Source organism: Piliocolobus tephrosceles, chromosome 17 (genome assembly GCF_002776525.5).
Source record: "Piliocolobus tephrosceles isolate RC106 chromosome 17, ASM277652v3, whole genome shotgun sequence".
Taxonomy (NCBI): domain Eukaryota; kingdom Metazoa; phylum Chordata; class Mammalia; order Primates; family Cercopithecidae; genus Piliocolobus; species Piliocolobus tephrosceles.
The window spans coordinates 11,143,533-11,166,144 of NC_045450.1; the positions used below are offsets into that span (position 1 = coordinate 11,143,533).

Here is a 22,612-nt window from a genome sequence, read left to right on the forward strand (position 1 = left end):
GCTTTCTCTGCACCAGAAACCCTAGGAGCCAGCCCGTCCCCTTGTCCCTAGGGGACTTAACTCACATCCCTGCATTAACAAAGTTTTTTCCCTAGCTGTATCAGTTAAGATTAAGTTCAACTACATAGTAAAGATAAATTCAAAGGGAAGTTAATTTCCCTCTTAGGTAAAAGAAGCCTTGTAGTCAAGAGCTACACAAAGGCATCAGGGACCCAAGCCCCTTCCTTTTCAATGTTCTGCTGTCCCTTATGTGTGATTCATCCTCATAGCTCAGGGTAGCTGCTGGAGTTCCAGCCGTCGCATCCATTTTCCAGGAAGCAGAATGGAGGAGGGTATACCCCCTTTCCTTTTAAAGAGCTTTCCAGGAAATCCCACATGCCACATTCATTTCTGTCTCACTGGTGACAACTTAGTCACTTGACCACGCCTAGCTTCTGGGTTCTGTAATTGCAGCCGAAAGGGAGAATGGTTATTGAGAGATAGCTAACAATATCAAGAACCCTGTCCAAAACCCTCTTCTTTTTCATGTTTTTTAAGCCTTCCCAATAAAGTGAACAAAACCCTCTTAACTCAGAGGATTCCAGGTGCTAGCTATTAATGTAATGATAATCATCACAGTAAATACCTAAACATCTTTGCAGTCAAATTTCTTATGCCCTGCTTAGGTAGGCCAACTCCTACACACCCATCAAAGCCCCAAGGCTGGAGAGAGCTCCTGCAGAAGCATGGGGGAGAGAACAGTTAACTCCACCCTATGCAAAGACTCCTCCCAGGCTAATGCTGAGCTGTGTGAGCCATGAAGAATGGGGCAGAGATTTGTAAAGACAGAAAAGAAGCAAAAGAGAACTCCAGACTGAGGAAACAACCTAATAAAGGTTGAAAGCAAGTGGTTCTTGTTAGGAGGTCTGAGGACCAAGGTAGGCTGCTGGAGGCAGATCACCATATTTCTACCTCCCCACTCCCCCTACACACACCCAGTGATTCTGGGGTTGTAGGAGGGCCTTGACTTGAAAGGTCTCTGGGGGTTCCACCTTCCCTGAGTCCTGTGGATTTGACCAACAATCTAGGCATAAAAAGCAGAGATTATCAACTCAAATGCCCACACGGCCAGGCAAGTTGCAAGAGCAGGGAACCAGCTCTGCTCGTCTCCCTCCCAGTGCTGTCCTGCAGGAATGGGGCCCCATAAAGCCAGATCTTTTCATTTTTTAAGAAACCAGAAATCCAGGTCTGTGCGTAAAAGCTCCCACTGTGTCCATGGTGGTACCTCCAACAAACACACATATAACGTAAATAAGCAAAGCAAAACTCGTGGGCAAGACCCTGGGCTGCCACTGGCTGGCTCTGAATCTTGAATCACATGGTAAAGTGATTATTGGTGGGGAAAGCTTAAAGACCCATAGAAGAGGAGGAGAGGGGCGTGTCCAAGGTCTCAATGTCAGTTTGGGCAGAGCTTGGACTCAAAGCTGGGGTTCTGACTGCAAGCCCAGCTTTCCTTCTATCAGTGGGCCTAAAAATAGAAGACTGACCTTTTTGTGGTATTTTAGTGCTTCACAAATGCCGGAGCGTTATTCATTAGTTTATCCTCCCAGAATAACTGGTAGAACACGGCCAGAGGGCAATAGGAAGACTCTGGGCTGCCCCCCGTGAAACTTGGGGGCTCCTGGGAAGTGGGGGATGTGTCTCACCGTGGGCATAGGTCCCCCTGCTGCTGGAGTGGCCTGCCTGGCCCTGCTCCTGGTGAGTCCAGGGGAGAGAGCTTCAGAGAGCAGAACACATCTCAGGAGGATGTTAGGATCGGGAACTTGAGTCTATCCCGTTCCCAGGCAGCTTGTGTTTCTTCCATCATCCTCCCTTTTTTTTTTTTCTTTTAAAATAAGGTTTATAATAGGAGTCTTGAAAAATTCAGGCAAGCACAAAAAATAACAACTCGCTGCAATATGACTACCTGGTTCTCTCACTGCGTCAGCTTCAATCCCTCCAGTCTGCTTTCTCTGCTCTGGACAAGGGGGAAAGAGAGCATGAATTTTTTACAAGAGCGGGAACATATGGGGCATGCTTTTTCTAACCTTTTTTCATTGACTCCATCTTGAGCATTTCCCCCGACGCCTAAGCTTCTCTTACCAGCATCTTGGTTGGCGGCAGGAAATGTCATCATCTGGATGGGTTAGAATTCACTTAGCCTTTCCCCAATTCTTGGACATACCAGCTGTCTTCTGTCCTCTGTTGTACACACCAATATGCTGAATATCCTTGTAGAAATGCATGTGGTTCCACCCAGTGTTGTCTGCAGCATGGGAAACTATGCTGCAGGTGTGGAATTGGTCAGATGCTGTGAAAGTCCATACAGCCTCTGATACACGTTTTGCAGGCTGTCGTTGAAGCATACCCAGAGAGAGCCAAGACTGTTATCACTGGAGAGGGTCTCAGGGAGACCTGTTTGCCTGCACCCTTGTTGCACGATCTCTGGCTTGTCTGTGTGTTTGCACTTACTTGGCAGCCCATGTGTGTTTGATTCATGTACCAAAAGCCTCTGGCACCTCCGCCAAAACTAGTTCATCAAGAACTGCTTCGCTGGGGTGAAGCGGGAACCAGAGGACAGGGCGCTCTGGCCATGGGCGTCCATCCTAAATTCTGCCCAGTGCCCTCCTGATTCTCTGATGTGTTGCCACCTTGATTTGGGGACAAGCCCCTTGAAATTGCAGATGGGGGGGCCTTGGGCATCCAGCAAAATAAAGAAAAAAAAAGACAAAACTCACTGTGGCTTTCTGGTCTCAGTGCTGCTGGCAAAGGGAGAGAGAGTGGAAAGGAGGGACGTGGAATTTGTAGTAGCAGCAGGTGAGGGAGAGATGTGTTCAGTTATCTCTGCTCAGCTAGACCTTGCAAATGGGTGGGATCAGAGGTTGGTGATTTTTTTTTTTTTTTTTTCTGTTTAACTCAGTGCATGCAGATTTTACTGCCAAGCTATAACTTGATCCCAACCCATTCCCAAAATAAAAGAATTTAAGCATCCTGACTGCGGTGCCAGCTTCTCATCTGCTACCCTACATGTCCCACTGCAGATGTCTTTTGATAATAAACCAGGTGTGTGATGCTGTGATAAACTATGGCTTTAAAGAGGACAGGAGAAAAGACGTGTCTTCTTCAAATGGGCCTGTGACCACTTTGGCAACGGCCGTGTCGTTGATCCATTCCGGCCGGGGCCATTGTCAGGAGCATACAAGGTGTAATCCCAACTCTGTTACGACCCTGGCTGGCCCTCTGTTCATGGCCGTGATAAATAGGTGGCTCGGGAAAAGCCATCTTGACATTTTGATTTGTTAAGGGGTAATTCATTTTCGAGGCAAGTAAACAGCTTGTAAACTGGGGGGTTTACCGCTCTAAGTGATTAAGAAGTGAGCAGCTATAAAACTGGTTCCACGAGGCTGCGGCTGAGTGTCCCCAAGGAATCTTCCTGCCCAGTGTTTGGATTTGCCGGATGTTTGCCGTAGTTCATCTGAGCGGGCCCCCGACACACACACACACAATATATCACATTGTGCCTCTTCCTGAGAACTCCAGCTACATTCATCCTGCCTTTCTGTCCACAAGCAGACCTCTGCGGTAGGTGCGGGCAGGAAATACCCTCCATGCAAGAGGAGCTGGTGCTCAGGATGGCCGCCTCGGTTGGAGACATACCCTGCTCCCACCGGGCCCCATGCACTTGCCATTATAGTCAGTGCTTGTTACGTCACCCCCAAAACCCACCTAGGGGTATAAATAGGGCCCCTGCCTTTTAAGGAGCTGATCTTTAGATGAAAACAGCTTCACATGAACCTGAGTACAAACAGCTCCTCCCTGATGGCCAGGAGAAGAGTCCTGCTAAGCCCAAAGCTGGGGAGACAGAGCCACAGGTCCCATCTGTAGGTGAAAGGAAGGAGGCTGAGGGATGTCAGGGACTTGCCCAAGGTCCCACAGCTGGGAAGTGAGCAGAGGAGGGTTAAATACCAGACTTCCCTGGTGCCATAACCTGGATGTCATCCCGTGCACCAGGTGGGCACACTGCTTCTGTCCAGAGCCACGTAACCTGGCAAAAAAGCCTTTTAGGCTTTGCAGGCCATGTGGTCGCTATGGCAGCTGCTCAACTCTGCCTCTGATGGAGAAAACAGCCATAGTCTGTGTAAACAAAGGACCGTGGCTTGTTCCAGTAAAACTTTACTTATTAAGCAGGCAGCAGGTTGTAGGATGCCAACTCCTGCTAACACCCTGCAGCCTTCCTGAGTTTCAAGAAAGGTGAAGTCAGGGCCAGGAGGGCCTTCTGGAAGTGGTGTCAGTGGAGAGCTGGACCATGCAAGGTTAAGGCAGGGCGGGTGGCATAAATGGGGTCCGGGGCTGGCTGTGGTGAATGCATTCGCTTGAGGAGTGGCCAGTCTTGGGGGAATGACCAGGAGGGTTGAGATCCCCTCTCTCAGCTGGAAGAAGGAGTCGCCCCCCCCCCCCCCCCCCCCCCCCACATATCTCCACCGCAGTTTGGGGTTGCTTCTGTTCTACGAAGCACCATCACCATGGGTCCTGCTCAGCTCCTAGGGGCTGAAGTCGTGGCCTGCAGAAAAGCAAATGTCCACCAGAAGAGGGGCTCCTGGGCCGGGTAAAATGGGCTTTGATTTCTCGTAAAGAACACGTCAGCCAAGTGTGGTGGCTCACACCTGTAATCACAGAACTTTGGGAGGCCGAAGCAGGAAGATCACTTGAGTCCAGAAGTTCAAGACCAGTCTGGGCAATATAGTGGGACCCCCATCTCTACAGAAAAAAAAAATTAGTTGGGCGTGGTGGTACATCCCTGTAGTCCCAGCTGCTCGGGAGGCTGAGGCGGGAAGATCACTTGAGCCTGGGAGCTCAAGGCTGCAGCAAGCTGAGATCACACCACTGCACTCCAGGCTGGGCAACAGAGTGAAACCCTATCTCAAAGAAACATAAAGAACAAACATGTATACTGAGCTGTCACCATGTGCCGCACCGTGTGCTGGAGTGTGATGATAGTTCTCTCATTTTATTCCCACAATAGTGGGAGTAGGTAATGTTACGTCCAGGTTGTGGCTGGGGAAGACTCAAAAGAAACACTGTAGCTGTTCATGTGTCTGGTGCTTCTGTGTGGGAAACAGGGGTGCACCCAAGTCTGAGTGTCTCCAAATGAGGCTTGTCCATCCCCGCTGGGTCAGTTTCCCGCAGAAACATGCGGGCACACTCCACCTCCAGGTCCCGGAGATGCTGAGGGCCATTTGAGACCGTCATCACTAGCTGTTTGTCAGAGCTTTCATTGTTCCTGATCCTGACTTCCCCAGAACCTGAAGGGCAGAGCAAATTCTCTGGAAGGAGAGTCCAGGGCACTCTCCTCCTGCCCGGATATGCCTTCAGAGCGTAGGTCCAGTGCCCTTCCTTGAGCACCATCAGCAGAGACCTGAGACTCTACCGGGAGGGCATGTAGCATCCCTGGGTGAACTTGCCACGAGGCTGCATGTCCCTCTTCAAAGGCACAGCTGGCACACTGCTGAGCCTGTATCAGGCACTCAGATTTACGATTCATGGCCCCACACTCAACTCTGTGGCTGGTTGTACTCTTTTCCTTGAAATAAACTTTTCTTTGAAATAGCTTCAAAATGTGGCTGGGTCAGGGGCCATGACCAGTGAGGTCAGCCTGTTCCAGGGAACAGAGCAGGACTTTGAAGGAACAGAGGTTGAGCTGTTCAGTGGAACCGTGACATTGAGGCCCCCAGGCCTGCTCTTTGCTTCCACTTGGTCACCTGGTACTTTGTCTTGCAGGCTTCGCCGTGGCCCAGTGCATAAACCAGCACAGCTCCCCATCCCTGTCCTCGCAGTCACCACCCTCCGCCAGCGGGAGCCCCAGCGGCAGCGGGAGCACCAGCCACTGCGACTCGGGAGGCACCAGCTCGTCCTCCACCCCCTCCACAGCCCAGAGCCCAGCAGGTACTGGCCACGTGACTCAGTGATACGGGGACACTGGGAGAACCCCGCGATCCCTCGCCATGACCAAAACCCCTGACCTCCAGGTCCTCCTTGTCACAGCACTTGAAGGATGCTGCCACTCAGGTGATCTGCACCTGAAGCCTCTAGAGATTCCTCTAACTTGATGTTCCCTCCCGGGCTGGGTCAGCTCCCAGATGGGGAAGAATTGCTCCTTTTTCAGGCCGGTCCCCACTGAAGCTGTCACTGACTGCAGAGCTGATGGGCAGCAGGCCTGCTGCACCTAAACCCACCCCATCGTCACCTCCACAGTCTTAGGTGTCACAAGGAGGGGTCTCCCGAGGGGATTGTTTGCAGTCTGGGAAAAGAATCGTGTTCCTGCTAATTTTTTTTTTTTTTCCTCTGTAACATATCAGTTTTGTCCTTAAATGTAGTGCGGTCCGGTTGTCCGAGTAGGCGTGCACTTTGCCACTCTTTGGTAGGATGTGATGAAGTCGTATCCTGCCATCCTTCAACTTACTCCACTTCAGACATGGCACAGAGGGAACCCGGGAGTGAATGGGAGCCCCTGGAGTCAGCCTGGAATGGGACATGCCCCGACTCCTCGTTCTCGGCTGCCGTGAGCTATTCACTGCATGAGATGTGGGGGAGAACAGACACCAGGCCTCTGGAACAGCATGGCCCCAAATTGTAGCCAGAGGAGCAGAGATGAGCATCCATGGCCTCGAGCCAGCGGGATGTTCTGTGTCCCAGCAGCATCCCCCCACCATGGGTCTAGGGGGTCACACCAACTGCCTGCACCTCTGACTGGGGACCCTCAGTATCCTTCATTGTTCCTGCAAGTTCCCTTCCAGAGCCCTCACTCATCATATTTCAGGGGCACCTGGCACAACTCTCGTTAAATTCTGGATTGATGGATCATGGCAGGAGGACACGGGCCACTGCAGAGCCAGGGAGGTCGAGGGCCCTTGGTCACCATCCTCTCAGCACCAGGAGCCAAGATCTCCCTGTGCACCTACACCTCTCTCTCTCTGGCACTTCCAGCTTTTGCCTTTCCAGTTCATGCTGTGGCTCAGAGTACCCCAGCCCACCTGTGTCTCTCCCATCCACACACAACGTTACCTCCATTTCCTATTGACTTTACAAGGCCCAGGCAGGAAGGTCACCCCACAGCCACCTTACTGAGAGATCCTCTTCTACTCGGCACCTGCTCTAGGATATGACCACCCCTTGTGAGCTATTTCTGAGCCCAATTTAAGGTTGGCTGCACATCCAAGCAGATGCCACCACTGTTGCCAGGCTTGTAGCTGGGAGATTCCGGCAGAGCTTCTTTCAGAACTAAGGCGCGTCTTCAGTAGCCCTCTTGATCCCGGTTTCATGCTTGCTCAGGGGTGGGCGTGCAGGGTTGTGTGTTCATGTGCCTGTGTGCGCATCCACCCCCTGCCCGAGTGTGCGCACTTCTGTGTCTGCATGTACACCCCAATGCACATATTTACCATTGCACTGGGAATGAAAGCTTCCTTCGCCTGTAGCTGTAGTCACCTTTCTGTCATTTTTAAGAACGTATAGCCAACAGCTAAGTGAGCAAAGAGCCATACACTTCTTTGCCTAAAGTTAAACAAGCAAAGACCCACAGTATCAAATATGATCAAAAATGGACCTTCTGTATATGGATGCCCACCTGAATGTGACCCCTGAGGCTTCAACTTTGCACTTTCCCAGGGCCTGGTGTCTGCAGCGTGTGCTAGTTTCTTTTTTCTTGGCCTCCCTCAGCCCCTCTGTCCCTGCCCCCACAATCCCCTGCGTGGTACCAGCGCCGTGTCTTCTCATCTCAGAAATCCAGGGGCTCTTAGCCTGGCTGTCAGGTGGCCAGGCAGTCCCAGTCGATAAGTGAGAGTCAGGACCTCCGAGGTGTCTGCTGCCATTTGGTGCGTCCCCAGCAGGCCTGCGGAGACGAGTGTGTAGGTCCCCATTCTTTATGCAGCATGACAGTAAAAGCCTGAGGCCCAGCCTGCCTGTCCGGCTCTGCAGACACTGAGATAACTCACCTGATGAAGGGCCAGGCCCGGCGGGCAGCCTGGGCTTTACTCTTATGGATGCCTCAGGACGCAGCTATTGATCCCTGGCAGGAGAGCACATCAGAGCCCACAAGCTCCTCCCTGTCTTGAGGCCAGACTTCCAGGCCAGCCTGCAGTCTCCCTCCCAGTCCACCTGGAACAAAGCATATGGACTTTCCATGTTCCTTGTAGGAATGGGTCTGACCAGATGGCTCCAACATCTGCCTGCTGTTCCACCAAGACGCAGAGGAGAGAAAGCCAAGGGCAGGAGAAGGGAGACAGCTTTGTTGGGATGGGAGCCCTTCTGCCAGTTGCCTGATTTGACATCGGCTCAGAGTGTGGCCTAGCATTCAGGCTTCTGATGAGAGAAGGTCGCCCTGCATGGCTCGCTCACCCTATTTTCCACCCACTAGGGACCTGGCCCTGATCCACCAGGGATGACATCCTTGAAGGGCCAGCCAGGCAGCGGGGTGGGCCAGGACCTCTCCTCCAAGCTCATTCATCCTAACCGCCCACTGCCATCAGCCTAGACAGCAGAAGACAGCTGCAGCCCCCACAAGGGGCAGCTTGTCCTCAAAGTGGTTTTTGAGGGCACAGTGCTAAGTCAGAAGCGTTCCCGTCTCTGTGATTAGGGAGCCTCCCAGAGTCCGGGAAGCTCCCCCTTGTAGAGAGCGGCTGCCAGACCCTCTGAAGTCAGAACTAGCAAACCCCAGTGGCTTCTTTGCCATTGATTTGTTTTTTCATTTTTGTTTTTGTTTTTTTGAGACAGAGTCTTGCTCAGTTGCCCAGGCTGAAATGCAATGTCGTAATCTTGGCTCACTGCAACCTCCACCTCCCAGATTCAAGCAATTCTCCCACCTCAGCCTCCTGAGTCGCTGGGATTACAGATGCGCACCACCATGCCCAACTAATTTTTGCATTTTTAGTAGAGATGGGGTTTCACCATGTTGGCCAGGCTGGTCTTGAACTACTGACCTCAAGTGATCCACCCACCTCGGCCTCCCAAAGTGCTGGGATTACAGGCATGAGCCATCACACCTGGCCCTCCTTTAACATTGAAAGCACACTTTGCATGGCCAGGTGTTTGGTTGGGAAAGTACACAAGATATGCCATCCCCCGAGTGATGAGACAGGCCCAGTTTTCCATAGCTCTGGCCCATGGTTTTGAACACTTGAATTGTTCAAGGAAGTTGTTGAAAGCTGGGAGTGACCTTCATGCTGTTTTGACAGTTAGTGTGGCCCAGGCACCCACCAATCAGCGTGGGCTCCTGCTGTAGCCACAGCAGGGCCTTCTCAGTGTGCACCTGCTATGTGGCGTCCCAGGTGGACACTCCTGAAATTGAGCCCCCTTATGCCAGACACCATGCTTGTAGGCACTTCACAGATGTCCCCTTGTTAAATCCTGCCACGCTCCACCTACCACTGTACAGTAGAAAACACAGGGGCCCAGAAAGGCTGTGCAGCTTGGCCCAGAGGATGCAGCTAGCCAGCAGAGGAGCCAGGATCTGAAGCCTAGCCTTGGCAACCCTAAAGCCCATGCCCACCTTCTGAAACAGCTAGCAGAATATCTGATGCAGTTTCCGAGACTGTCTCAGGCACCTCCAGGGTGTCCCAGAGACCCAGGCCCCAGTCTGGATCCTGATTGGAGGCAGCCCATGAAATGTGTTTCTTCTTCCAACATGGATGGCCGCTCTAGGGCCCAAGTGAAAAGCCACGGCCCCACTCGTGAAGGCCTGCTAACATGTGCAGCCCCAGCCGTAGAAGGCCGGGTGCTGTGAACCCCTGTGGGAGGAAGGCTTGGGGCTTTCTTAAAATCAGTAGCAAAGTGGACCCCAGGGAGCCCACGTGGGTTCATCCCACATGAGGCAGTGAAACAAGCTGATGCTCAGTTGGGTTTTCTGCCTGCACCCTGTGTCTAGCTCAGGGGACCTTAGGTCTCCTGCCTGGGGTTGAAAACTCCCCACATTTATCCCAAACATGTTCTCACCTTCCTGTGGTGACCTCAGCCTCGCTCCCAGGATTTAGGCTCAGGCTGTCCTCTTGGTTGTGTGGACTTGAGACCTGATCCAAGAGCTCTCTCCGCCCATCCGGCCCACACGTGGCCTTCCATCCTCTCAGTGGCTCATCTGCCTGCATCTTGTCTTCCCTGGGTTCGGGCACTCCACTGCCTGTCTCACTGAACTATTTTTTCTAAGCAAGCAGGATTAGGATAAGTCCCTACTGTGCACAGCATTCGGGATGCAATGTGGCAAAAAGCATGATCTTGCAGGCAGGCGGGGTGGCTGAGGCCTATCAGGTGGCCACCCAGAAGCACGTGCAGTTACAAACTGTGACAAAGGAAAGGTGCAGTAGGTTCCGACAGCTGACACAGAACAGCTGCGGGAGGCTCCCAGAGATGGCATCGCTGGAGATGACAGCCTGGGGACGAGGGGTTGGCGAGGCCCTGGTCCATGAGGAAGGTGGCCTTTGGGTCTCACATGAGTCCACCAGGGCCCGAAACCACAATCTCCTGGAGACCAGTGGATTCCTTTTACCCTTCTCCCTGGGGTCTGCCTGTACATTCTGTCTTCCCAAATGCAGACGGGCTGTGGGCAGGGGAAGGACAGCTTTGAGGAATAGTCCCCATGCCCATCAGGGCCATAGCCTATGGCCCAGGTAGCTTCAGGCCCAGCACAGGCGAGGGACTCTCAGCCGGAAGGGGGAAGGGGACAGCCCCGAGGGATCACTGGCTCCCTGGTCACCCGGAGGCTCCCTCTGTGTGCAGCGCCTGCCTCTGAGCCTCCTTTGCACACCAGAGGCAGAGCTATGGGTGCCCTGGAGTGGCTCTTTCAGTGCTGGCCCCAGACCAAAGGGAGAGTCGACACTGAACTCCCTGATGACCCGAGTAACTGTGCCCCAGGGCACTTTAATGGCCAGTCCTTTCGAGAAGCGCGGTGAGATCCTCCAGTGCTCTGTGGGGAGAGCCCCACACCCTCCCCACGACGTGTCCAGGAGCCAGGCATCTTGTCGCCCACACATCCAGCAGAGCTAGCCTGGCAGGCCTCAGCCAGCCCCTAGTGAGAAAATTGCAGGGTTGGAATCAGCATTTTTTCCCCTTAAACATTTTATGGTTTTGAGAAGCTGAACTTGCAAAGAATATACAGCGGGAAAGTGAAAAACTACCCAATTTTAGAACCACATGTGGGGCCACAGGAAAACATTAGAAATATCTTCTGGGATACCACTGTGCACCCACACAGTAACACTTCTGCACGCACACAGTCACACATGCCAATGCGCATGTTCATACAGCCACGCTTACAAATGTGCATGCGTAGTCACACTCCTACACACACACCTGCCAGTTCAGATACACACACATACAAATGTGCATGCATAGTCACGCAGTCACACACATGCCAGTACACATTCACATTCACACATACAAATGTGCATGCATAGTCACACTCCCACACATAGTCATACACATACCAGGGCACATACACACACTTACAAATGTGCATGCATAGTCACAGTTTTACACATATATACATGCGCATAGTCACACGCATATACAGTCACACACATGCCACTGCACATACACACTCACACATACAAATGTGCATGCATAGTCACACACACATACACACATGCCAGTACACATACTTACACATACAAATGTGCATGCATAGTCACACTCCCACACATACATACATGCACATAGTCACACACACATAGTCACACACATGCCACTGCACATACACACTCACATATACAAATGTGCATGCATAGTCACACACACATACACAGTCACACATATGCAACTGCACATGCTTACGCAGTCACAGATATACAAATGGACTTACATGGTCACACATAAATACACAGCCACATTCACGTACATGCACACAGTCACACACATACAAATGTATGTACCACACACACAGGCACCTAGTCACATACACACACTCACACTCTCTGGGTGAGATGCTGATAAGAAAACCATCTCCTCAGATAAGAACTCTGGCCCACAGTGAGTTTCTTTAACAACCCACTCACACCTCTGAGCTCCAGATTAGTTGGAGTTCACATACATTCCACGTGAGCTACATTGGGAAGACAGAAAACCGTTTGTTCAAAACTGACGACAGCGTGACTGTCAGCCTGCTTATTTATTTATTTTTAATTTGGGGGAGCACGTAGTAGGTGTAATTAAACATTCATTTTTAAAAAACAAAAAGGGCCGAGTGTGGTGGTTCATGTAATTGCAGCACTTTGGGAGGCCAAGACGGGTGGATCATGTGAGGTCAGGAGTTCGAGATCAGCCTGGCCAACTTGGTGAACCCCCATCTCTACTAAAAATACAAAAATTAGCCAGGCATGGTGGCAGGCATTCTGTAATGCCAGCTACTCAGAAGATTGAGGCAGAATTGCTTGAACCTGGGAGGCAGAGGTTGCAGTGAGCCGAGATCGTGCCACTGCACTCCAGCCTGGGCAACCTAGCGAGACTCTGTCTCAAAACAAACAAACAAAACCACATTGGGTTATGAGTCATGGCCAGCTCGATTGTCCCCTGAGGTTTTACAGAAAGAAAGACGGGTCTGGCTGCTGTTGACAGCCCAGTGCAGGGAGCTTCCCTGGCTTCCCTCCCATCTGGACCCACCCCTGTGCCTGCGTCCAAATGAGCCCCCTTCACCCCACGACGCCTCCCATTTGGGCCAACTGAGAGTCAGATGGCCTGAAACCCACCCGCATGCCACTGAAGTCGGTCACCACTGTCCTGCTGGAGTTTTAAGGATAGAAACCCCAAGTAAGATATGTTCCCTTTTCTCCTCAGTTTTCTCTGTGGCATCATCCTTTTTTATTGTGGTAACCTACGGATAACATAAACTTTACCATTTTTGCCATTTTTCAGTGGATAGTCCAGTGGTATCTAAGGACCTTCACACTGTAGTGCTCTATGGTGTCACTTTCAAGCTGTGTGTTCACCTGCCTTTGTCTCTGAGAGTGTGGTTTCTCCCTTCGCAGTGAGACGCTCCTGACGTTTTCATTTCAGCCAGTTAGAAGCCCCACTCAGCCACCTGGCACCTGGTCTCAGCTCTCCTGCTCTGGTTCAGTCTTGGTTTTCAAAGGCACGGGTTACCAAGTCGCTGCCCAGATAGGTGGCTGAGGGGGAGGCTCGTGGAGCGCCTCGAGCATCTGAGCTTTCCCAGGACTCGGAGCTGTGCTGTTGGCGTCAGCATGTAACACCAAGAACCTCCTCACTTGGGGTCAGAAATCTGCTTGATTCACTTAGCTGATCTGACACCAGTCCTCCAGCCACACACCCTGCCCTCCTCACACCGTCCTGAGGATGCAGGGTTTTCGTGTCCTAACTCCTGGGCCACGTCTCAAACTGACAGGTGATTCTGTTCTTCCGTCCCCTGAGGCTTCCGACCGGGACTAGATGTTGCGGATGAACCCGTCTTTCCTCAACAGGACCCCACCTTCTCTGCCCCAACCCGATTAAGATGCGCGAGTGAACAACTTGGTTCTGAATGATCCTGACCCTGCCTCGTCCTGGGGGTTGCATGGGGGGTGTCTTCTCTGCATGGGGGGCCAGTGCCCCATGCTCCAGTGGCCACAAGCCCATGCTGGGCACTGCCCCACGACCCCCACCCCGTCAGTGCTCAGCGTCCACTGCTGCTCTGTGTCCCCTCCGTGTCGCCTCTGCCGTCCCATTGTTAAAGGCTTTCTATGATCTGTCGCTGTGTTTTCCCTCTAGTCAGGAGTGGCAGGAAAGGACGCCGGCGAGTGTTCAGCCTGTCGGAGGCCGACAGTCATGGCGGCCACTGGGTTTAGTGCTCCGAACGGCGGCTGCCACGACACCTCACGCACAGTCAATTCAGGCAGGTCTCCCCTGGGAGCCGCTCGGGCCGCGACGTCCACTCGCCATGCTGCATTTCCACAGTCGGCAGGGTCCACGCTGGCAAGGTGGGCCAAGCTGGGCCTGAGCACAGAGCCATTTGCCAAGGCAGCACTTCCCCAGTTTCCCCCAAAGTTGGCTCTCCCTGCTCCCTTTCTGGCCTCACCTCATGTGAAAACCAGATCCCCGGCCCTTGACCTTCACGGCGGTCCTTCTGAGCCAGACCTGTACAGCCTGGAAACGCTGTCTTCTGTGAAGTGTGCAGCAGCGTCAGGTTCAGCCCGGGCCAGAAGCAGATGCTCCCACCAAGTTCCCCAGGGGTCCCCGCAGTTTAGGCCATGGGGGTTGGGCGGCAGTTGGCTGGCGAAGTGAGAATTTGTAGAAAGCAACCAAGAAGTCTCGTTTCTTTTTTCCTTTCTTCCCCTGGAGTTGCTCTAAGATAAGTGGCAAATTCAGTCCTGTTTTGACCGGAGGCCAAGAGCCATTTCCCTCATAGACACATGGATGGATGTGGTCCCCCCATATCCCTTTCTGAGTAGCACCCACACAGCGATGAGGCTGTTCCATGGGCCGCCACCCAGCAGCCTGGCTCGCTGTTGGGGCCATCCCTGCTGCCTCCCCTGTGACGCTTCTTCTCTGGTTTCTGATGCGCTTTTCTCCATTGGCCGTTGCGCTTGTCTGCTGGGAGCCTTTGCCTTCTTTTGTGTTGAAATCCTGTTTTCTCTGAGCTTTGCCCTGCACTTGTTTTACAGGTACCATCCTTTTCTTCCCCACAACACTCAGCCCCACCTTTTCCCAGCCCAGCACAACAAATCCAAGTTTTTGCTGGAAGTCACCACTTGCTTGACAAGGATATGTTAAGGCCCCACCCTAGACCTGCAGATCAGTTTCAGAGGTGCTGGCCAGGCATGTGGGGGACCTGCTGCCTTGGTGTCCTCACAGGCCACAGCCACGGGAGGTCTGTCCACTGCTCGTGGAAACATGGCCTTCCCGAACGTCCCATTACCCCCTCGGCTGTGTCTCCCCAGCCCATGGCCAGGAAGTCAGACTTTTCTCCAAATCCCTCATTTCCTGGGCCTGGCCTCAACTTGTGGCCCTCGAGTTCAAAAACACCAGCAAGCACGAAGCCAGGGCTTCACCAGTAACTTTTGCAGCTCAGCGCTTGACTGGAAACAAAAAGTGTCCTCACTGGGTAATTTTCCCCCCAGTGAAAACCTGGCAGAGTTCTCCTTTTTTACCTCCCTTGGTTGGATACATGTGTAGATCAAGTTCAGGAAGCAGTTCTTCAACAACAAGGCCATGTCGTAGGCAGTGGGTAAGAAGGGGTTATTTTCTTCCTATTAAAAAAGAGGCTACCTTTAGGGGGAAAACCAACCCTTTTAATAAAAATTGTTGGTCCTTTTCCTGAAGAAGAAACAGTTCTGTGCGCGTGCTGTTGTTTGTTAATTGGTTTACTCTTTTTGATGTATTTGCCTACAAGGTTTCCGCATCCCTGATGATTCTCATCACCAAATACCCCATTAAGGAGCAGAGAACGAAGTTGGCCAGCATTTTGAATATCTGCATGCAAATGCAGACTTGAGCAAAGAGAGAAAACACTTACATAGAAATTTTAAGAAAACATGAAGGAAACGTTTGGCTGCTCTGTCTCCAGATGGTAGGACAGTACCATTTGGGGAATTAGTCATTTCTAAACTGCCTCCTCAGCAGCGAAACTTATGTGTGGATCCACATGTGTGTGAGTTCATCATAGATCTGCTCATGCCCATTTGAAGCAAGGGCAGAGGCCACCAGAGCAGGTGAGCCCTGCTCAGAGAACCACAGGTTCTGAGGAATAGCAGGCAGATCGTGCTAGGTCAGGGCGCACGCCTGAGCTGAAACCAGCCCAGCACCGCAAGCCTCCTTACTGAATGGAGCAAATTAGTTGAAATTCAAAGAAACCGGAATTCGCATGTAGTGTTTACTCAGCATTTCTGGGCTCAGATCACACCTCAAATCACTTTTTCCACTAGTGTTCACTGATGCCCATTGCCACCCTCCCAGAGCGAGGACCAAAGCCTCATGCAATGGTTTCCTCTAGATCTTCTCTCTCTCTGTCTCTTTTTAAAAAAAGGCCTTAGGAAGAATCTAATTGGGCTGGGCACGGTGGCTCACACCTGTGCACATCCCTGCATTTTTGAGAGGCCAAGGCAGAAGGACTGCCTGAGCCCAGAAATTCCAGACCAACCTGGGCAACGTAACGAGATCCCGTCTCTACAGAAAATTTTAAAAATTAGCCAGGTGTGGTGTCACGGGCCTGTAGTCTCAGCTACTCAAGAGGCTGAGGCAGTAAGTACTGAAGGACTGCTTGAGCCCAGAAGGTTGAGGCTGCAGTGAGCTATGATTATGCCACTGCACTCCAGCCTGGGTGACAGAGTGAGACCCCGTCTCAGATAAAAGACATGAAATGAATTGGAACCTTTTAGAGTTCATCTTTCCCGGAGTCTTGTGGGGAGAAATGCTGGTGTGTGCTTTGAGATCCAGTCTGTCTGTCGTGCTTTCGCTCCGTGATAAGAGCTCTCTTCCTCTCCCTCTTCCCTTTCTATATGCTGCCTGCTTTTATTTCGTTCTTTGTTTTTCCATTATTTTGCTTTATGTTCCGTTTGCTGTTCTGTTTTATTTTGGCCTGACTTAGAAAATAAAAAACTAAACTGGAATCACGTTGAACAAAAAAAAATAATAATAATTCTACCATGCTTCCCGGGCCCCAGGCTGCTGTCAGACTCTTAGCTTGATATGGCATCGTCAGCACCTCCTGCCATGGCTTGGGGACCCCCAGCTCTGTGCAAATGAGAATTCGCTCTCCAAGCAGGATGCCCACTCTCGTCTTCTCAATGTTTTTAAACACCCGGCATCTGAAGTGCTGGAAGATGTTTTCCACAGTGAATTCCAGCTGCATCTGGTGTTTCTGTTCAGGCAGGTTCATCACTGGAAGGCAAATGGGCCAGCGTGTGTCTGCAGGATTTTGAGAAGCACCAAGGGCCGGGCATGGTGGCTTATGCCTGTAATCCCAGCACTTTGGGAGGCCGAGGCAGGCGGATCACTTGAGGTCAGGAGTTTGAAACCATCCTGGCCAACATGGTGAAACCTCATCTCTACAAAAATACAAAAATTAGCCGGATGTGGCGGCAGACGGCTGTTATCACAACCACTCGGGAGGCTGAGGCACTAGAATCACTTGACCCCGGGAGGTGGAGGTTGCAGTGAGCCAAGATCACGCCACTGCACTCCAGCCTGGGCAACAGAGTGAGACCCTGCCAAAAAATAAAGCACCAAGAAAAGAAATTGCTGCCCTAAGAATAACTGCATTGGGTGGAACCTCGCCTGCCTTGGTCCTGGCGTGGTTTCTGAGTGGCCGCCGGGAAGCTCGGGATAGTAATGGCCTGAGTAACCACAGCAGCCCCTTGGTGGGTGCTGGCTCAGCACTTTGAGGAGGAGCAGGAGGCAGGCCAAGGTTTTTTTTTGGTTTTGCAAGCTGAAAAGTTCTACAGAATTTCCTTTTTTTCTTTCTTTTTTTCTTTTAAATATTGCAGTGGGTTTCCTCTTGGGTAAATGTCATCAAATGTATGCTCTGGAAATGGCCTGACATTACGAGCACACGCAAGCCCAATTACTTCCTAAACAAGTATTTATTATCAGGCAGGCCTGAGATTTGCCCACACATAAATCCTGTCAGCCAGGTCTCTGCACCCAGGAACTGTGCTTTCATAACCCACATGCTGATTTTGCACAGGCCCTGAATTTTCCCCTCATATCACAAGTCAGGGTAACCCTAGGCCCTGCTTCATTTTCCCCAGGCCTAGGTCGGACTGGATTTTGCAGGTTCTGTGTCCCCAAAAGGAGTGAGTGGAGCCACGCTGAGCCCTCACACCAGCCAGCCACCTCCCACCTAGCTCACCAGGGACGCAGTTCAGGATGGGAACAGAGGGCACAGTGCAACGGGATGTCTCAAGGGCTCAGTGTGTTTCTGGTTTTTCTCCCCTCATCCAGATGCCCCCTTGACTCCAGAACTGCCTAAGCCTCACCTTCCTGACCAGTTGGTAATCGTCAACGAAACGGAAGCAGACTCCAAGCCCAGCAAGAACATGGCCAGGAGCGCAGCCGTGGAGACAGCCAGCCTATCCCCCAGCCTCGTCCCTGCCCAGCAGCCCACCATTTCCCTGCTCTGCGAGGACACGGCTGACACGCTGAGCGTCGAGTCGCTGACCCTTGTCCCCCCAGTTGACCCCCACAGCCTCCGCAGCCTCACCGGCATCCCCCCGCTATCCACACCAGCCGCCGCCTGCACGGAGCCCCTGGGCGAAGAGGCTGCATGTGCTGAGCCTGTGGGCCCCGCTGAGGACTGAGTCAGTGCCGGGGGCCTCCCTTTGTGTGTGTGGCCCTGCTGGTAGGGACCCCAGTGCCGCTGACTGGCAAGACATGCTGGGAGCACCCATCGTTCTCTGCGGCCCCCAGCAGCCATCTCAGCCACCTATCCCTGCGCTCCCTTGAATGGGAAGAAGGCCATGTTACCCTTGAATTCCTTTTTCACTTTGCATCTCTTCACGTGCAGGCTGGGACCAGCGGAGACACCCCGGCGAATGTAGTCGACTGCACGGGCCACCTCAGGGAGCTGCCTGGGCTCCGTGTCTCTGAGTCCCGGGTGGCAGGACCCACCGGCACCTCTTGCTTCCTCTGTCATATGGCTCCTCTGTCACCAGCCCCAGTGTGCACAGAAGAATTGGACCAGGTCACTGTACGTAGAAATTTATAGAAAAGCAGACTTAGATAAACATCTCCTTTGGATATTTATTTCCGCTTTTGGCAGCAAGTGAACATTTATTTTTAAAACTTCTATTTAAAAAAAGAGTCCAAAAACATCAGCACTACGGTTTGATGTCATGTGAGAAGTGTAATAATACAGTTAAGATTTCATTATCATTTTCACTGGACCTTTCCTGATGTTTTAGAGTTCTTAGTGTGGCTTTTTCCATTTACTTAAGTGATTCTTTGTTACTCACTAACTCTGCAAACCTGTGGAATAATGAAGTACCTTCCTGGAAAGTTTAGATTATTTTTTAAACAAAAACAAGGGAGATACATGTATTCTCAGGTACACACAGAGCTGAGAGGGCTGGACGGTTTTCTGCCGTAGCAGCCGAGAGGCCTCCCATCATGGAAAGATTTCTCCAGGAAAAGAAAGAATGTAGCCAGCTCCCCGCTCAGGACGCTTCCTCATTTCTCTTCACCAAAACCAAACAGAGACAGCTTCCAGCATCTTCTTCAGTGTTGCCATCTCTAGGAAGGAACCACTTGGGACCGTGAAGACTCCAGACCCTGTGGCCATGATGGAAATCAAAGGAAGCCACCCTCAGTGTCACCTGCCACTCGACTGTGTGTGCCCCCGTGTGCCGAGAGATGGCCCAGAGCCAGTTCCCCTCCAGCTGCAAGGGCGTGGTGTCCCCAGAGCTCTGAGTCTGCCACTGTCCCTCTCTGCTACTGCTGCTGGTCTGAAAATTAAAACCCCATGGTTCCCTTCCCCATTCGGGCGGGGTGTGAACAGGCAAGGACCCAGATGCATCAGACACAGCCCCCAAGATGGTCCTTTCTACTCAGCCAGCTTGGGAGACGGACACAGCACTCATGGCCCGGGCCGTGATCCACCCTCCCCAAGTCCACCAGGGCCAGCGGCCCCTCACCTCTCTAGTCACTGGTGAGACCTTCCACAACTTTCCTCCAGACCTGCCCGCAGATGTGCCCACCAGGGGCGTTAGGTGTCTGCCGGAGCCTGGCCATAGGGTAGCCTGGGGAGCCGCGCTGAGATCTTTTGCCACCTGCATTTTAGAGGAACACAGTCTCTATCTCCTCCGCCAAGCCAGCTGTCCCGGCAAGGCCTGCCAAGGGCAGTTTTCAGCCTCCTGAAGGAAACACAGTCCTGCCAAGGAGGGGGAGTGGCGCCCATGGGGGCAGGCCTCAGTCTTCAGAAGCCATCCGAGTAGCTGTGCCCACCCAGCCTTCATGGGTCATCAGAAGCCCTCCGGGACGCTGTGCCCACCCAGCCTTCATGGGTCATCAGAAGCCCTCCGGGTAGCTGTGCCCACCCAGCCTTCATGGCTGCAGGTACAAGGACCTTTGCTTCCATAGAGAAAAGACACAGCTCAGAAAGGGGGCCACGTGGGCAGAAACCCCAAGGAAGGACAAACTGTGACCACCATGGCCGTGTGCAGAGTCCCTGGAAGAGAAGGAAGGCAGAGTAGGGCAGGGGGAAGACCGTCACGGGGAGAAGGACCACAGCATCAGAAGACGGGATACCCCACGCGCAGCAGGCAGCCTGTGTGTTGCTTAATTTTGTAAGAGCAAGAGGGGTGGAGAAGATCAAGCTGGCCCTGGCCGAAGCTGGCTAGCCCCTGAGACGTGCACTTCTGGTTTTGAAATGATTCTGTCTATGGGGCAGCAGAAACTAGAGAAGGCAAGTGACTGCCCCGCCCCAAGGCGTGACCGGGAGGAACAGCCTGCAGCTCACTCCATGCCACACGGGTGGGCCACCAGCCTGCCATCAGAAGTCTCTGGGCTCCAACTGGCCTTGTGAACACTGAGCACTGAAGGAGAGAGGTCTTGGCCAGGGCTGGACAGCATGCCCGGGAGGACCAGCAGAGGATAAAAGACACTGCTCAGGGCAGGGCTTCTACCCTGCGTCCCTGGCCAAGGACAGGGCAGTCCCCTGTGCAGGCTTGCAGGGTCACTCTCAGGGGCCTCTTTCTGCTGGGGCTGGCGACTTGCCTCTGGGGGACACCTCCAGGTATGTGGGGTGAGGATTTCCTATAACCAGGGCTCCCAGAAGCTTTTCTTATGTAAGGAGGTCTGGGAGCCCATTGGAGGCCACCAGCCATTTTGGCTCCAAAGGACCCCACCTCACCCGGGTCTCAGCGGCAGTGGGCACAGCTGTGTCTTCAGGAGCTCCCTGCAAACCTCATAGCTGGGGCGCTCCCAGACAGGCCAGTCCAGACGAGACATGCTGGGTCCCTGGCATCTGGAGGAAGAACCAGGAGGGTGAGAAGGCCCACAGTGGGGGCTGTGGCTTCTGACACTCAGGTCATAGCCTCAGAGGTCTGAGGTCAGCCCCCACAGACCCATCTGGCCCGCCCCCCGAGTCCCTGCAGAGAGCACTTAGAGTTATGGCCCGGGCCCTGGTCCACCCTTCCCCTGTGCACCATCTGGCTTGGTTTGCCAAGTCAGGGAGCAGGGCAGGCCGCAGGAACTCCCAAACCTTGGCTTTGAATGTTGCTGTGGAGGTGTGCTCATCCCTTTCTGGACGTGGGAGGTACCTGTCCCAGCAGGTCAGATGAGGCCAGCTGAGGTGCTCCCCCAGGCAGAAGGGCCAGCCTCCGCCATGGCCTAGGGTTGGGAGGAGAGGCCTCCGTGAGCAGCCCCTCCTCTGCTGCCCTCCCACCCTGGTCCCTCTCCCCCAGCCTTGGCAGCCTCCCATGACCCAAACGCTGGTGTTCACAAGCAACCCAAGGGGCAGGTGAGGCGCAGCCCTGGCAGACACGCGCTAGATTCCTCTAAGGTCTCTGAGATACACCGTTTTTTAAAAAGGCGTGGGGTGAACTGATTTTGATCTTCTTGTCTAGATGCAATAAATAAACCTGAAGCATTTCGTGTAGTCATGTTGACATTGGGCATATACTGTACGAGTTCCTTATATTTCCTTGAGCTAAAAATATGTAAATAATTTTTGTCTCAGTGAGGACCGAGGGTTGGAAAACCTCGATGCCTCTGAGCCTCGGGACCGCTCTAGGGAAGTACCTCCTTTCGCCAGCGTGACTCATGCTTCATGGGTACTGAACACGAGGGTGGAAATGAAAACTGGAACTTCCTTGTAAATTTAAACTTGGCAATAAAAGAGAAAAAAGTTACCAAGAATGTAGCGTGCTGCCCCTGGGGGCTGTGGCAGGAGGCCGTGGCCTGGTACAGGGGAAGGTTCCCAGCCAATGACCCCTCATCCCGGTGCAGCCGCTTGGCGGGGGTGTGGTGGCTGGAGCCCCTCCCTCTCCCTCCTTCCTGCTCCAGGTTCCCTCCCATCCCTGGGTTCCTAAAAGGTTGTCGGGGCTCATACTAACCGGAGACTGGGAATAACTGCTCAGGGGCAGTCGGCCCCATCAGGAAGTGTCCCCGCCCTACCTCTGCTGGGTGCAGGCAGCGTGGTCCACATTCTGCATCTTTTCCCTGTTGGGCAGGTGGCTGCCCATCCAGGCCTCAGGCTCTGCATCCGTGGAGTGGGACAGCCAAGCCCTACCTCGCAGGACAAGCGTAGCGAGCAGCCGCATTGTTGCCAGGCTAGGACAAGGGAAGCAGGAAGACTCCCCACCGAGGACAGAGTCAGGTGAAGTGCTGGGGTGAGCATGACTCGGAAACACCAACGTCCACCAGCGTGAAACCCAGAAATACCTGGAAACGGGATCACAGGTTCTCAAAATCTGACCATCCGGCTTAAACCCTACCCAGAAATGGCCAGGAACTTCTGGGTCTTGAGAGGAAAACCAAGTTGAGTCAAGAAAGAATGAACAAGGAATCCCCTTCCCTCATCGCATGCCAAGGGTTGGGGCTATGCCAACAGGAGGAAGCCAGTGCCCAGGGCAGAGCTGCCCTCCCATGCCCCCGCCTCACCCGGCTCTCAGGCCTTGTGGGCATTGAC

The 22,612-nt window shown here is 52.9% G+C and overlaps 1 protein-coding gene across 4 annotated transcripts in view; it reads left to right on the forward strand.

The window, feature by feature from the left end:
* The window catches only part of CLEC16A (C-type lectin domain containing 16A), a 236,563-nt gene extending 214,730 nt beyond the window's left edge, over positions 1-21,833 (forward strand). For all 4 annotated transcript variants that reach the window (XM_023231082.1, XM_023231083.1, XM_023231085.1 and 1 more), the window contains 2 exons: positions 5,797-5,961; positions 17,929-21,833. In XM_023231082.1, coding sequence (XP_023086850.1) covers positions 5,797-5,961; positions 17,929-18,284 — 521 coding nt within the window. In that variant the 3' untranslated portion in view covers positions 18,285-21,833. The remainder of the gene's footprint in view (positions 1-5,796; positions 5,962-17,928) is intronic.
* Positions 21,834-22,612: the final 779 nt, after the last annotated feature.